The sequence below is a fragment of the Kwoniella dendrophila genome, chromosome 2 (assembly GCF_036810415.1).
Source record: "Kwoniella dendrophila CBS 6074 chromosome 2, complete sequence".
Taxonomy (NCBI): domain Eukaryota; kingdom Fungi; phylum Basidiomycota; class Tremellomycetes; order Tremellales; family Cryptococcaceae; genus Kwoniella; species Kwoniella dendrophila.
Genome location: NC_089477.1, coordinates 627,723 through 643,083, shown reverse-complemented (window position 1 = coordinate 643,083; position 15,361 = coordinate 627,723). Strand labels below are relative to the sequence as shown.

General features: G+C 35.3%; 7 protein-coding genes across 7 annotated transcripts; 3 read left to right on the top strand and 4 right to left on the bottom strand.

Moving 5' to 3' along the window:
• Window positions 1–181: 181 nt before the first annotated feature.
• On the top strand, window positions 182–959 carry L201_001662 (uncharacterized protein; the record flags this gene model as incomplete). The annotated part of the gene is made up of 4 exons (XM_066217449.1): window positions 182–214; window positions 326–433; window positions 529–732; window positions 858–959. The coding sequence occupies 4 exons, from the start codon at window positions 182–184 to the stop codon at window positions 957–959; spliced, it is 447 nt and encodes a 148-aa protein (XP_066073546.1).
• Window positions 960–1,695: 736 nt separating this feature from the next.
• L201_001661 (uncharacterized protein) lies at window positions 1,696–3,821 on the top strand (the record flags this gene model as incomplete). The annotated part of the gene is made up of 3 exons (XM_066217448.1): window positions 1,696–1,983; window positions 2,066–2,307; window positions 2,405–3,821. 3 exons carry the CDS (start codon window positions 1,696–1,698, stop codon window positions 3,819–3,821), a joined length of 1,947 nt encoding a protein of 648 aa, XP_066073545.1.
• Window positions 3,822–4,217: 396 nt separating this feature from the next.
• Window positions 4,218–6,367, bottom strand: L201_001660 (uncharacterized protein; the record flags this gene model as incomplete). Its single annotated transcript, XM_066217447.1, has 7 exons — window positions 4,218–4,642; window positions 4,746–4,885; window positions 4,957–5,017; window positions 5,085–5,684; window positions 5,825–5,919; window positions 5,999–6,095; window positions 6,253–6,367. The coding sequence occupies 7 exons, from the start codon at window positions 6,365–6,367 to the stop codon at window positions 4,218–4,220; spliced, it is 1,533 nt and encodes a 510-aa protein (XP_066073544.1).
• A 688-nt stretch (window positions 6,368–7,055) lies between these two features.
• Window positions 7,056–8,445, bottom strand: L201_001659 (uncharacterized protein; the record flags this gene model as incomplete). Its single annotated transcript, XM_066217446.1, has 5 exons — window positions 7,056–7,743; window positions 7,824–8,029; window positions 8,104–8,213; window positions 8,286–8,331; window positions 8,392–8,445. 5 exons carry the CDS (start codon window positions 8,443–8,445, stop codon window positions 7,056–7,058), a joined length of 1,104 nt encoding a protein of 367 aa, XP_066073543.1.
• Window positions 8,446–8,900: 455 nt separating this feature from the next.
• L201_001658 (uncharacterized protein) lies at window positions 8,901–10,319 on the bottom strand (the record flags this gene model as incomplete). The annotated part of the gene is made up of 3 exons (XM_066217445.1): window positions 8,901–8,999; window positions 9,072–10,265; window positions 10,317–10,319. 3 exons carry the CDS (start codon window positions 10,317–10,319, stop codon window positions 8,901–8,903), a joined length of 1,296 nt encoding a protein of 431 aa, XP_066073542.1.
• A 458-nt stretch (window positions 10,320–10,777) lies between these two features.
• Window positions 10,778–11,821, top strand: L201_001657 (uncharacterized protein; the record flags this gene model as incomplete). Its single annotated transcript, XM_066217444.1, has 4 exons — window positions 10,778–10,841; window positions 10,939–11,004; window positions 11,121–11,503; window positions 11,651–11,821. The coding sequence occupies 4 exons, from the start codon at window positions 10,778–10,780 to the stop codon at window positions 11,819–11,821; spliced, it is 684 nt and encodes a 227-aa protein (XP_066073541.1).
• Window positions 11,822–12,136: 315 nt separating this feature from the next.
• Window positions 12,137–14,709, bottom strand: L201_001656 (uncharacterized protein; the record flags this gene model as incomplete). Its single annotated transcript, XM_066217443.1, has 7 exons — window positions 12,137–13,302; window positions 13,373–13,431; window positions 13,522–13,559; window positions 13,626–13,658; window positions 13,729–13,782; window positions 13,858–13,929; window positions 14,107–14,709. 7 exons carry the CDS (start codon window positions 14,707–14,709, stop codon window positions 12,137–12,139), a joined length of 2,025 nt encoding a protein of 674 aa, XP_066073540.1.
• Between the last annotated feature and the right edge of the window lie 652 nt (window positions 14,710–15,361).

The window sequence follows — 15,361 nt, the reverse complement described above, 5'->3', positions numbered from 1 at the left end:
GTAACGATATCAGCAGATTCAGCTCAGTATCACCTCCATATAAACAGCTCGAGGCGTTTAAACGGAATAGAGGAATAGAGGAATATAGGAATATGATTAGATCACAATGGAGATAATGATGAAGGGATTCGACTATCAGTATAATACTTTCCTGGACAACAATGATCTTGCCGATAACACCATGACCACAACAACAGCAACATCAGAAAGGCTTGTTTTGCATATCCAAGAATAAGAGTTACAGGAAGGATAGATGGGATACCTGGAATATTGAATAAGATGATGGAATAAATGGCTGATTCTGTTCTCATTGTTAATCTAATAGCAATCCACATTCAAGCGATTCGTCGAGGTAGGCCGAGTTGTTCTCGTTAACGACGGTCCCTCAGCCGGTAACCTCGCTGTTATCGTTGAAATCATCGACCACAACCGAGTGAGTTGTTATTACATTAAATCAAAGATCATATAGAGAAGAGCAGATCAGTATGGGGCGTTACATCAGTTGCTAATGTTTGATTATCATTTTAGGCTCTCATTGACGGTCCAACCACCTCCGTCCCAAGACAATCATTCCCATACCGAAACCTTATCCTTACTCCTTACACCATCGCTTCACTCCCAAGAGGTGCCGGTAACGGTGCCGTTAAAAAGGCTTTCGAGAAAGCTGGTGTACTTGAGAAATGGCAATCAAGTGGATGGGCTAAAAAATTAGCTGCTAGAAAACAACGAAAGGTGAGTTTTCTCTTTGGCTGCGTACTTTATATTATGTTATGAACAAAATGATTTTATCACATTGGTGATATTGTCTTTGTCAACGATACATTACTAACTTTACGCTACTTTCTCCTTAATCATAGAACGCTTCTGACTTTGACCGATTCCAAATTCAACTCGCCAAAAAATCAAGACGAGAAGAAGTTAGAAAAGCTTACGTTAAAGAGAAGAAAGCTTCTGCTTAAAATTCAATAACAATTCTTTAGTTAATGGTTTTTAAGTGGAAATGAAGGGGTTGTGGGAATAGAAAAGAAAAAGAAAAGTAACGGTTTATTGTAGATGAAATATTTATAGATCTGCGAAATCGTCTTTCTTTTTTTTTAGGTGTTATGACATTTTCCGATATCGCATAAAATTGTTTTGGCCATATCTCATGTGTTGTGAGAGCATGGTATCAGTCAAAGCAAGAAAGCACTTGGAGATTGTCTATCGATGAGTTGGACGACTATTGCCGGGAAATTTTACAATCAGAACTTGTCATGTTCAGCTGTGTATAACGAAGGTAGTTGCATACTACTTGGAAAGATAGTGATAACGATCAACGCTGCTTATGGAACGCCTATCCCATCTTTCTCAAGTTAGGTTTGTCTCTTATTTACAGCTGTATTTTGCTGTTATCTTATCATTTTCAACTCACATGGTTGCTTATTGAGCATGAACTGATTCAATATTATATATTACGAATTTGAGAGAAGGCGGCGATATCCGATACCCAACGCGTATTTCAAGCTAAAAGATCAGATATCTATCTGACGTCGTGCTGGCAAATATAATATTAATGATGAAGTTGATTTATGTTGTAGCTCCTTTATTCTACTCTTGATGTAAACTTGTCATTTATTATCGTCAAAACCCTCCAGGTCTATCTCAACACTGCTGGATGAAGTAAAGTAGTCTACTTCACAGACAAGTCCTTCAAGAATGTCACGGAATTTAGCAATATATTTATGTGCTTTATCAGCATTATCATCTTCAACAACATATGCCGTTCGACATGGAAGTCATAACAGTAATAATAATCAAATGAGAGATCTATTTGCTTATCCAAAATATGAAGTACAATTTTTGAATGATTTACCTTTATCAAAAACTGATGCTGAAAGATGTCAATCAATCGGGATTGATAACGAATCGAATTGGTTAGAACCGAAAGTCAATAGTGGTGATAGTGGGAGAAGGTTAAGTGATGGTAATGATGAAAATGTGAAGGTGAGTGACCATTCAGAAACTAAATCCATTAGGAAGGTAAGACTCTCAATATTGATAATTGGGTTCAAATTACTTAATCTAGGTCGATGAATTTGAATTGATACCGATGAACTTTGCTCATCCCGCTGAACCTGATGGTGCACCTTATCCATATTTGTGTCTGATGCCTTCAAAAAATGATACTTCATCTCAAACTGCTCTGATAGATCAACTAGATGAAGTAGAAGAGATTGAAGATGAATTAGATCCTATGGTAGGATGGCAAGCTCTAAGTCATCTAGATGGGAAATGTTTGTTTACTACACAAGGATGGTTCACTTATTCGTGAGTTTACCATAACCAAGGGTTTTACAATCAACAACAATTCCATGATAATAATGACATCGTTGCTCCAATGACTAACTCACCATATCGTCATCAGATATTGTCATAATTCCCATATACGTCAATTCCACGCAGCAGCACATCCACATCCTCATCCACCTGGAGGATTCGTACCTATTGAAGATACAAAGTATGATGCATATACTTTAGGTCAAGTTGCACCTGGAGCTAGACAACGATTTGATGGTAATAGCAATAATAATGGCGAAAATGGTGAAAATAATGCAAAATTGGCTCAAGGTCATCAACAAAATCAGCAGCTACAGCCACAGCAGCAGCAGAATAATCAATTACAGAATTTAAATAGACAACCTAAAATATCAATTGGTTCTGGACCTTCTTTAACCTCTTCTTCTTCTGGTAGTGTTGGATCAAGATATTTAGTACAAAGATGGACACATGGAACAAGATGTGATAAAACTGGTAAACCCAGAGAAGTTGAAATTCAAATACATTGTTCAATGACAACAGGTGATTTAATTTATATGATTAAAGAATTATCTATATGTAAATATGTTTTAATAATTTATTCACCTTATTTATGTTCTTTACCTGGATTCAAAAATCATAAAGAAGATTCTTTATTAAATGTTAAACCTTCATCAATTAAATGTAGACAAATTGTTGATGATCAAGAATTTATTAATTGGGAACAAGAACAAGTAATTAAACAACAACAAAAACTCAAAGTCAAAGTTGAAGAATTAGATCAAGGTTTAAATGTCGATGAACAAATTCAAGATGAATTATCTAAAAATGAAATGAAATCCTTACCGTTCAGCAAAAGACCTACAGGTGCTGATAAACCACCTTCGGAACAACAAAAACCACAACATCATTTCGGATTAAAAGGTCCTGAAAAAATGTTTGGCGATGAAACTCAAGATAATAACCTACTACAAGCTGGTGGTGATGAAGAGGAGGAGGGAGAAGAAGAACAAGTTGAAATCATATTTGAAGGATCTGATATTGAAGATGAATCATTAAAGAATATGTTAAGACAAGCATTAAATTTATTAGGTGAAAAAGCTAAATCTAAATCTAAATCGAAATCTAAATCTAAAAAAGGGTTGTCGTCGATGAAGAACAACGATAATAATGAGATGATAGAAGGGGAAGGGGAAGGAGAAGGAGAAGAGAAACAAGTTATATTTTATTCATGGGAAGAAAGTGAAGGTGATGATAAAGAACCTATTTTATTAGATGCCGATTTGGTTATCCTGAATGAAAATGAAAATGTTGATCAAGTAAAAGACAAAGAAAAAAGTAGAATTGGATTAGGTAAAAAAGAGAAAAATGTTTTGGAAAAGGTTGTAAGGGATTTCTTGAAATATAAACAGGGAGGTAAATCCGGTGATAGTAGTAGTAGTAGTAGTAGTGAAAATAATGATAATGATAATGATCATGATCAAATAGGTAGTGATAAAACGAAAAGGAAGAAAGACGAATTATGATTTTCGGTATATAGATGTTGTCTGCATATGCGACTCTCTAAAATGTATATTTAAAGTGTGCTAGCAAAATACCATTTACTTAGATGTTTGCCCAATTCAATGCCAACGTTCGTAGCGGGAAATACATAAGTTTGACAAAACACTTTACACTACATTCCGTATTACATTCAAAACCAAGCGAAACATACAAAATAGACAGTGAAAATTGAGAAAATCGATACAAGACTCCTCTATGAATATACAAATACTAACGCGTACAAAACAGATAATTTTGAGAAGAAGATACAAATAAATTGTAGAGTTCTAGTCCAAGAGATGGTAATTCAAGATGAGCTTCATATTACAATTACAGGCAAGATTGATATTCCTCTTCGTTCCTCCATATTTGGTATTAATTCATTCATCTTCCTCGGAACCCAGCTCAAATTCTTCACCAGCCGTAACTCTTTCCCAACCATGATTCTGACTCGATTTTCCTTTGTAATTTACCTTCCCCTTCCCCTTCTTACTTGGTCTTGCTTCTTCTGCTGGTCTACTATCACTTGATAATGCTCTATTCTCTTCATTGTCTGAAGCAGAAGGGATATTTCTCGAAGGCGTGAAACTTTCAATCTTAGTAATTGGAAATATCAATCCCATAATTCTAGTTAACAGTAACCAACTTCCAATCCAAGATAATGTTACTACAGTTATACCTAATTGACATAATGGGAATGGATCAATATTGTAATCTTCACCTGGTGAGGGAGCTGCAGATGCTGAAGGATTGGAACATGGCTGATATGGTGTAGGAGGGAATAAGGTATATAGAATTGCCGAGACTGTTCAATGATGTAAAATTAGCTTTTCATGAACAAAACATACAGTCTAAATCACAGAATAATGTCAAATAGATAGACAGATGATTGATAACAGGCAACTTACCAGGCCAAATTAAGAACAGTATTCCAGCGAAACCAACTTCAAATATTCTATCTTTTCTCAAAGTACGAGTAGATTGGTTCATAAAATAATCGTTCTCTTCATCCTGCGCTGCTTTCTTTTGAGCGAAATGAGTGATCAGACTGGATTGAAATGAAAATCCAGAGTAATTAATTGACGTCTCATAATATCGTTGATGATTGATGAGACTCACCATCCTAAGGAAAGGAAAATCCCACCAAATCCTACAAGGAATATAGATATTCCACTGGAAGCTGCAGTATGAATTTATCATATCAATACGAGTAGTAATGCTTGATATCCAGCTTTACCCAGACTCACTGAACTCTCCAACTCTGATTGAAGCAAAAGATGCGCAAACTACAGCTAAAGAACATAGATTTAATGGAATATATGTCCATAATCTACCTTGAGAGAATTTATCTTCTACTTTCTTCACTGGACTTTCAGGCATTATTGAATTATCATTATCGTCATCTTGAATTGACATGATTGCGGGTTGATTATTAATTATTGTAGTGAATGATGTTGATCCGTATCCACCCATTGTATTTGGAGATAATGACGGTACATCTTGGTCTTGATTATTTTGTGATTTGATAGTGTATTGTGATCGAAAATTTCTCAATGTTCTTCTAGAGATAGGAGATAAAATTGGTGACGGTGGATTTGAATTGATAGCTAATTCCCACATAACAAAAGAACCATCTTTATTATTGAACAAATTTTGTTCTTCTTCTCCACTAGATGATAGGGCAATTGATAAATGATTTAATAATTGACCAAAAGATAAAACAGATAAAATATGTAAGAAACTTAAATCAAATGATAATATAGGACAAGTAGGTAAATTATCTATTGAAGGTGTATATTGACATAATGATAAATCTAATGTGTATAATGTAAATGACATTGTTGCGGCTATATATCAATTCAATTCCAATCACAAGGCATGCGATTAGCGTAAGGTAAGCGGATGGTTATGCTTTATTTAAGAAATACAGATACATGAATTGTACTGTTTGAATATGTTTTCAACATATTAATTGAACATCACTTACAAGTCCAACAAATCCACATCAAAGCAACGAAAGTGAAACCTAATCTATCTAAATAATGAGCCCATATTTTAGGTGTAATCCTCGTGAACAGGCGCCTGTTCACAGAAACAACTTCCGTCAGTCCTGAAACATCTAATGATGCTAGAGTGAAAACAGAAAGAGATAGATATTCACATTAAACATATTACACTTGTACCTATCAAACCGGCTGAACCAAGAACAACTATTAAACCTCTCACATCGCCTGAAAGTCCAGTAAACATGTCATTATCTGTAGAGGCAGAATGTATTTAATAGTCAGCTAACTTGATCTCTCGATTTTAAAAACCGGTATAACCATATAACAAGGCTAGAATGATGTTTTGGTAGCAAGAAGGGGAGTTGGTATAATCAAAGAACGATATTGCTGGTTCGAAAGTAAGACTCACTATCATCAGTGGAAGGAGCCGAAACAGCTATAGCTACTATCGACAGAATCACCAAAAACCCATCTAATGCCCATCTAGTCTGATGGGCACTTGGTAATATTGACGATTCTGACATGATAGAGAGAAATCCAGTTGTGTTGGTTTATATATTCTTTAATCGTATCAACCATTGCATCACTCGCCACTATACAATCGTCAAGAACTCGGTTGTTAATTGTTTTCTAGCTTGAGTTGTTCATCAATTGTTCGTGAAAATACTCTTGATATACTATGAGCTATGTATCGTGCTCAAACATTGTGGGCTGTCTGGCTCTCAAGAATAGAAATGATAGAAGGTCGCCAAGAACAACATGACACATGAGGGGATGAAGGGGTGAATATATATATATATCATGCATGATGTGATCGACCGAAGCGGATATATCCGATAAGGTGAAAGAGAGTAATATTAATTAAAGGTGAGACAGGATAAATTGCCAAGTTACCAATATATCAGTCTGGGTAAAGAGCCGGTACCCTAGACTGTCTATAATTGGCAGACAGTCCTATGCATTCTTATGATGAAGACAATATGACATGACGAGACCACTTGCTGATAGACTCTATACACATGACACGATTGACTGATGTTGCTTCCATTCTAACTTTTCTACAACTATTTATAATTCCGATTTATGCCTTGTCTTTTTTATATCACACTAACACTATGCAAATTTCTTTATGCTTCACAAATGTACCGATTTCTTAAGTAATAAATCTCTCAATGCCCTAGTGGTTCTGGAAAATCTCTTTTATATATTCAATTAACCTAAAAATCCACCAAAGTTAGATTCCAAAGTTTCATAAATAACGAAAATCATTGCTGATGAAGGAGCAGATTTAGCTATTGTTGTAGCACAACCAGCATATAAACCTTTTATACCTCTTGATTTATAAATGATTTTAGCCATTGAAATAAAACTTGGTGAAGGTTTATTTGGATTTAATTCAGCTTGAGTTTGAATTGCAGATTTAATTGAATCTGCTGGAAATAATGATACTGTATATGCTATACCTGCTAATGCGCCAGATAACATTAATTCCCATTTTGCTAAATCACCTTTTACAATCTTCTTCGATGGATCAATTGTATCTTGCTTGTTTTGTTTTCTTGAAATAAATCGTCTAGCAGAATATTCAAATGTCGCAAACCATGCTGCGGATCCACCAGTCTCTCTAAATAAAGTCCCAGTTTGACCTAACCATAATCCCCTAATTCCATTCTTCTTAATCACATCACCTATCAGACCTATAGGTCCCTGTAATTTAGGTGCTCCAACTACACCTTTAATAGCTCCATTAGATGTAGCTGCCGATATATGTGGCGTAGTAGCAAAGGGATGTGCACCAATTTCAGGTGAAGCTTTTAACGGTGAAACGGAACTTGAAACTGCTCCTTCTAATGCGAGTCTTTGTACTTGCATTCTACATTTGATCAACTCGATTGGCGTCCTATGTAACATTGATAGATTAAGTGAAGGCCCCTTATGTGTGTGGTAATGAACAATCGACATCAGGGATTCATAACTCACAATACATAACTGGCCATGAATCCAGCACCACCACCAGCGATAGCCAATTCAGCCGTGGTCAATTCTCTAGACTTTCCTTTCCCTTTTCCACCATCTAAGCCCGAGACTTCAGGTCTCACAGCTAATATAAGATCTTTCCATTTATTATAGCATACGAATAAAGTAGCATTCTCACAAGCTGCTCCTATTAGTGGTGCTGTCAAACCCTATAATACAAACGTGGTTAATGAGGTATCGATATAATACTAATCTGTTATACATCAGGGAATGTGTAACTCACTCTATATAATCCGAAAAACCCTTCTTTCTGCCTCGTCTGATTAAAACAATCCCATGGTCCTTTGAAAGTAGCTGGTCTATCTGTAGGCTGAGATTGTAATCGTACTTTGACTGAATACGAATAATCAAGATAAGTGAGCTAGCCAATCTGAATGAAAGCCAGATGCATGACAATCCACTTACCAAGGTCGAAAGGATGTTCGAATACTTTCGCTATCATACCAGCGGCCTACATGACATTATGTATGAGCTCAAACCTTGATACGATGAATAACAAGACGTAACATACACTTCCAAAAGCGATATCTTCCAGGGCGTTGGAAGGTCCTTCTTCTGCTCCCATTTTTGCTTATATGATAGTTGGAATTGATTTATGTCACTGATACATGTGTTCTTGTTGAGGTAAGTTGAGATATTGATTGTCTCGGTGTATAATAAATTGTTAGAGGAAAGAGGAATAAGATGAACGAAAGGACAGAAATTTACTATCTTCTTATCATACATAGATAGGTGTTTTCGCGGCTACGGTTGTTAGTTTTATAACATTCAGGCACCAAATAGTGATGTTTTATCGATTCTCATTGTACGGCTAATGTTTACCTAACATCGTCGCAATGCGGCTAGAGTTTAAAATGCTGGATATCTGACAGATATGTTTAAGATCCTTCACACAAGTATTTCAAATAGTTGAATCATATAGTAATAGCACGGTTATGCATACAAATGTTACAACAAGTAATTCTTATGTCCGATACCCAGGAAACAAGCGAAGCGAATACGTAGATTACACATCAGAGATTATACTAGACCAGCTCTGAGCATAACTCCACCAAAATCTTCAAATGTTAAACCTCTACCTTCATGCTGAGATGAGAAGAGAGTGACCATTTCAGTGATCTATTTAATAGAAAAAAATTCAGAACATTCCTTTTGTACGGAAAGGCTTCATGAAATTAATCTGATACTCACTTCTTCATCATTCCACATCTCACCTAATTCCCTTACCCATTTTTTCACTTCATCTCTACCTAAAACGTATGAAGATGATGAATCCCCCTTTGTACCACTTTTCTTTTGTTGTTGTGAATTTGATGGTTTTAACATATCCCAAATATCTTTAGCTAATTCTTTCTGCCTTGAGTTTAATCTAATTTTACCTGTCGAATCTAAATCCAATTTCTTTTTACCTCTTGTAACTATTTTTCTTTTATTCGGAGTTGATGATCCAGATTCAGCGAAATCTCTCGATTTTATTCTGTTAACCCTTGTTGATCTTCCTGATTTGTTATGGTTGTCGGTTTCTTCCGTACCATATTCTGAACCTGATAAAGAGGATAAATCAGATTCATCATTATCTGATGGCAATTCAAATGTATCTTCTTCTTCTAAACCTTCATCATCATCTTCGTCACCAGCTTGATCTGTATCTCCGTTTTCATCTGGACCCATCAGAGCAGCACAAACAGCTCTAAAATCTTTCAATTCCACACCACCAGCATTATTGTCGTTCTCATCTTCTCCTAACCCTCGCTTTTTACGTGAAGTATTGGTCGATTGATCTTCATCTTCCCATCCTGATGCAGAAGCCTTGAATACAGCTAAAACATCTTCATCAGATGGTAAACCCAATGAAGAAAGTAAAGAAGGTAACAGATGAAGTGGTATACGTTTGTCCGTTGGTGGCCCTGGTATAGGTACTGAGGCTGACCTTGATTTAGCTTGATCAGAAGTAACGAAACCTCCTTCTTCATTATCTTGATCATCAGGCAGAAAACCACCACCTCCTTCATCATCATCATCATCCAACATGAAACCTCCGCCGGCATCTCCTTCGTCATCAGGCAGAAATCCTCCACCTGCATCAATATCTTCATCCATAAATCCTCCGGCATTACTTTCATCAGGTAAAAATCCACCTTCTTCTTGTTGTCCGTTCGACCGCTGCTGTCGTTGCTGGTCTGGTAATTTCTTCTCGATCTTCCTCCTCTTATTTGATCTTCCTTCTACAATTTGTATTCCTCTACTAAAAGCTCTATCAATCCTTCTCCTTTGCTTCGCACTCAAAGCGAGAAATTCAGGATCCATATTGGGATCTTGCTGTTCATCTTCGGTCGATCGTAATGCTTCTTTTGCTGCTGGAGCAGCGGCCCGACGCGGACGAGGCTATAATTTGACCATCAGCTCAGCTCATCACGATAGCGAGTATCTACTTACCATGATTCCTAAGCGATCTTATCCTTGAATATTATAGGGGAAAATTGACTTTGTGTTTGGTTCGCATTCATAACTAAGAGCGAAATAACGATGTTACTGTTCTGGCTATCTATGACGTTGATATGTTTTTGTCAAAAATACAAATAGACAGTCAGCTTTCCCACGATGTCATCTAGTTAACGATGAGATAACGGTGTATGGCGACCGTACGGTGACGCAATGTTGAGTGGAGGGTGATCACTAAAAACAAGCAGCAAGCAGCAAAGTAGTATCCTTACCGATCGTGATAGCATCACTATAATCGCATATCATTATAGAGGTAAATAACCAACTATCCGACTTCTCTCAATAGCTGCATATCCATCATCTCTAGTCTTAACAGAACAGTCTACTTTCAAAAGAAAAGTAATAGCATTGCAACTATTTTCAATCTGTTCGCTACTAATTTACTAAGAAGAACAATGTCAAAACCTCAATGGTTACCCTTGATTGAGCAACAGCTCAAAGAGAACCCAAAATCTGTATGTGAGTATCGATCATACCAAGTGGTAGTGTCTGGGAGAGTTTTTAAAATATAAAATACTGATACTATCAAATCCATCCATTTCTACCTTCGATTTAGCTTATGCCTTCTCAACTCTTTCTGAAGAAGGTAAACCAAAAGTAAGATATGTGATTCATAGAGGCAGTAAGTGTATTTGAGCTACAAAGGGGACTTTGTAGTTCTGTTGAACGACTTTGGCTAGAAGATTGAAATACACTATACTGAACACTACTAACAATCTATATTTCCTATAACCTCAGTTACACCAAGCTCATTGTTATTGACAACGACCGATACACGAATGTCAAAACCTGTACATTTGAAACATGATCCAACAGTCGAAATAGCATGGTGGATTGAATCTACTAATGTACAATTTCGAATTACTGGTAAAGCAGTAACGATTCCATCTTCCACTTCATCAAATTCAACTGAAAATTCGGATACTTTGGATGCGATAAGACTCTTAGGCGTTGAAGGATTAGAAGAAGGTACGAAAGAATATTGGGAGAATAAAAGAAAAGAATTATGGAAAGGTGTTAGTGGACATTTAAGAGCTGGTTTTGGTAGACCTACACCAGGTAAACAATTAGATCAAGTTGAAAGTTCAGATAATTGGCCTGAAACTATTCCTGCTGAATCTGTGAGTTTAGTCTATACGAAATCTGCTTTATACATGTATACAAATATATACATATATAATTTAGCAACGATATTATCATTTTATCATCACGAAATTCAATTCACGTAGCTCGATGCTAATATATATCACAATGTGTTAATCAAATAGGATAAACCAGAAGAACAAAAAACAATCGAATCAGCTTATAGTCATTTCGCTATAATTGCAATTGCACCTGAACAAGTTGAATATTTAGAATTAAAACCAATTCCAAATAGACGTACTCAATGGAAAAGACAAAATAATGGTGAATGGGAAGAAACCAAAGTTGCTCCTTGAATATCGAAAAGTACGATTAGTTTCAGCAAATTATAGACAAACAAAGACTGAGTTGTATCCTGAGCAAGAATCACTGAAGAAACGGTTGGAGTTCATGCAGAGAATAGTATGTATGTTTTAATGCATTATATACATTCTGATGTTTGCTACAACATTCGATTTGGGCAGTGCTACAAACGTTTCTCTCGTTTTAAGTCTACAATTAATCGTACTGTTATCTCTATTGATCTATACCTTGATACAATCTACTTGGATAACAAAATTGGTCACTAAGCAAAATCCTATATAATAATCTATATCGTGTTCTACGCTGAATCATCTAAAGCCTGATTTCTTGTCTTTTCTGTTTTGCGCAACATTTTTATCTAAATTAACAACTAAATCTTCTAATTCATACTCATCTGACTTAACGTCTTGTTCAATTTCCATACCTTCTTGTAAAGAAACTATCATTCCGTTTGTATTGTTCAACGGTAAAACAGAAGAGGTCATATTAAAACTATTTATACCTAAACCTAACCCTGTAGGTTGTTTTTGTAGGGGATTGAGTTGAATTGGATTATTCTGCCTATCATAGATATTCTCATAATATTGAAAATCATCTTTACCTGAACCCGAGGAGGTTGATTCTGATTGTACTTGCGATACTGTCGTTGTCGTTATCGTACCTTTTGACATTGTAGAATCAGACGCTGGTTGTGAGCTCTCCCCATCAGTAAATTTAGTTGAAGGACTATGTATAATAATCTCTTCAACATCCCTTGATCTGATATCATGATTATGACCATTTTGCTGATGTTGATGTGGGTTAAAACCAGCAGGTGTAGTTGATTCACCTATAAAATCATGTAAATCTAATTCAGGTGGTGTAGGTATAATTACGCCATGTGGTATACCTGATGGTGTTGTATCTTTTTGAAAACTTATAAAACCTCTTCTATTTGGCGGTTGTAATACCAACCCTGAATCGGAATCTGGATCTGCTGTGGTTCTATTTTTCTGTTTGACTGTTGGCCGATTCCTGATTCTATCATCTTTTTTACTTAACTCTATATTTAAATCCCTATCAGAAGGATTTAATCTGAATAATCTTCTAAAAAACAATTTCCATTGATCTGAATCTGTAGGTATATTCCAAGCTCTTAAAATATCAATTTGAGTTGAAAAACAAATAAAAGCAATTAAACCCATACAAGCAAAAACTAAATCTGAATTCGGATCTGTAATAGTCTTATCAAATGCTTGATATAAAGTTGCCATTATCATTCCCATTGTCCAAAAAACAAATAATGAAATTCTAATATAAAATGATCTTTTTAATAACCTTTGTGGTTTCGTTATATTATTTATATTTAATTCATTCTTGTTTTTTTCGTTTAATTTTATGTTTATATTATGTTTTGAATTTAATGATTGATTAGCTAAATTTGTTATTCTTGTTGTACGTCGAAAATGTGATGTTATCAAGTAGATCACCCATACTACAATTGTCATCAAAGCCATGATTTAGCTATAAAATATGGTACTTGGTTAACCTAACATATAACTTACATTCCATAATCAAAGTCAAAATCGCAATGACTCCAGTCAGTATCTGATACGATCTTCGACTACCATAGCAATCAGTATCAGCAAGTGTAGACTTATCTTAAATACCTCTCAAGAATAAAGCGATTTCAAAAGTGTTTGAAACTACTTACATGTGTAAATCAAGAAGCGAACAGTAGAATGGTGTAGGCTATATGCGTATGTTATATCGGTTAGCAATTGCAAAAACAGATTCATATGGATCATCTCGACTTACTATAAGTACAGGGGTATTATCGATCTTTGTGAGCTAATTCAATACCAGATATATGGACAAATTAGCTTCTGTTGAAATCGCAACCTGAGAAAGGTGAACTTACAACAATCATTCTAGGTATGAAACTTATGACAAATAAATATGGTAATGCGAGTAACTGAAATATTATGAATACCGATTGAATGAGCATGTGTCATATATCACATATCAGATATATGAACGATAAGCCTACAAAGATCAAGGTCCCTCTTCCTCTGAATTTATCAAAGTATGGTCGGGTCAAAGTAACGGTTTTAAGCCACAACTGTGTTCAAAGAAAGGTTAACTGTAAATCTCACTATCGTTATCTCATGAAGTCCATATTCATCTGTCCTAACGTTCCATCTCGTTTACTCGCAATTCTTTGATTATCTCGTTCTGTTTTGTTTTTTTACCACAAATTGAATGAGAAGAAGAAGCTAAGAACAAAACCTGGACTCACCCTTAAAACAACAGATAAAACAACACTCATTTGCGCAGATTGTGAACCAGCTTGTAAAATAGCTTGAGCTCTACATAAAGTTGGATGTGGTAAATATAAAATTTCATGTCCATTTATTTTACCTTTATTTGATAACCAATATAATAAGTTTAATAAATTAACTAAAATTATAACTAAAAAAGCATTAATCAAACATGGATCTCTTTGTATTCTTAAATTTTTTGATGATCTTTCTGGTCCATCATCATCATAATAGCTATATTTTGAATTCCTTTTATTCTGATTTTGTTGATTATCATTATTACGAGTACTGTAATTTGAATTTGAATTTGTTGTTGTTGTTGATTTTGGATTTAATTCGATAAATTTCGATTTAATTGAATTTGGTATTATCCTTTTACCAGATAACAATATTGTACCAATTAAAAATAACAACAAAATTATGCCTGATATATTCAAAATACCATATATCGTAACTAGCTTTGGGGATACTATAGCAGCTTGTCCATAATATATTGTATATGGATCCGTATCATTCGATAATGAATCTAAATATGTACTATTTGGAAAATGTAAATTTGGTACATCTTGCCAACTTGCCATTTTTGCGTTATCAATTGTAATTAGTGATTACTATATCATATCTGCTCGGACTGCTCTACTGTGATTTCAGTACCAGCTGCTGCTGATTGGGCGGATTCCTCACTGTAATGTATAGTTGGTATTTGCAGGTGTAGCTTGTTGTTGTGTTGTTTTCAAAGAGATGATAGTCGATACCAACGATTTGATATTGATGAATAAATAAGGATTGCTAAACAGAAATCATTACTCGTCTATCAGTCAATAAAGCAGTCAAAGATAGATATCATGTCAATTAGGGATGTGCATACAGTTGCATTGATGATTGTCGGTACTATTTGGAGACTGGAGCAAGATGTCAAGCTTAATTGCCCAGTTCCCAGCAAAGCTATCACATTTCTCCTTTTCTGAACGTTAAATATCGTTGAATACCGTAATCATATTACAACAAATATGAGATGGATACTTTATCCCAAATTTACGGACGAGAGACAAGCAATATTATTGTACATTTTGGTTGAATGTTTGGTGTTGAATTCCTGAAATGATGTCGAGTTGCCTAATTGAACCGGAACCATAACGAAAATAAGACATCTTTGCTCGTGATCAAGTGAGACATTCCATTTGGGTGAAGGGGAGGAGTGCTTGAAAGCTGGATTGAAGTGAGAAGACTGCC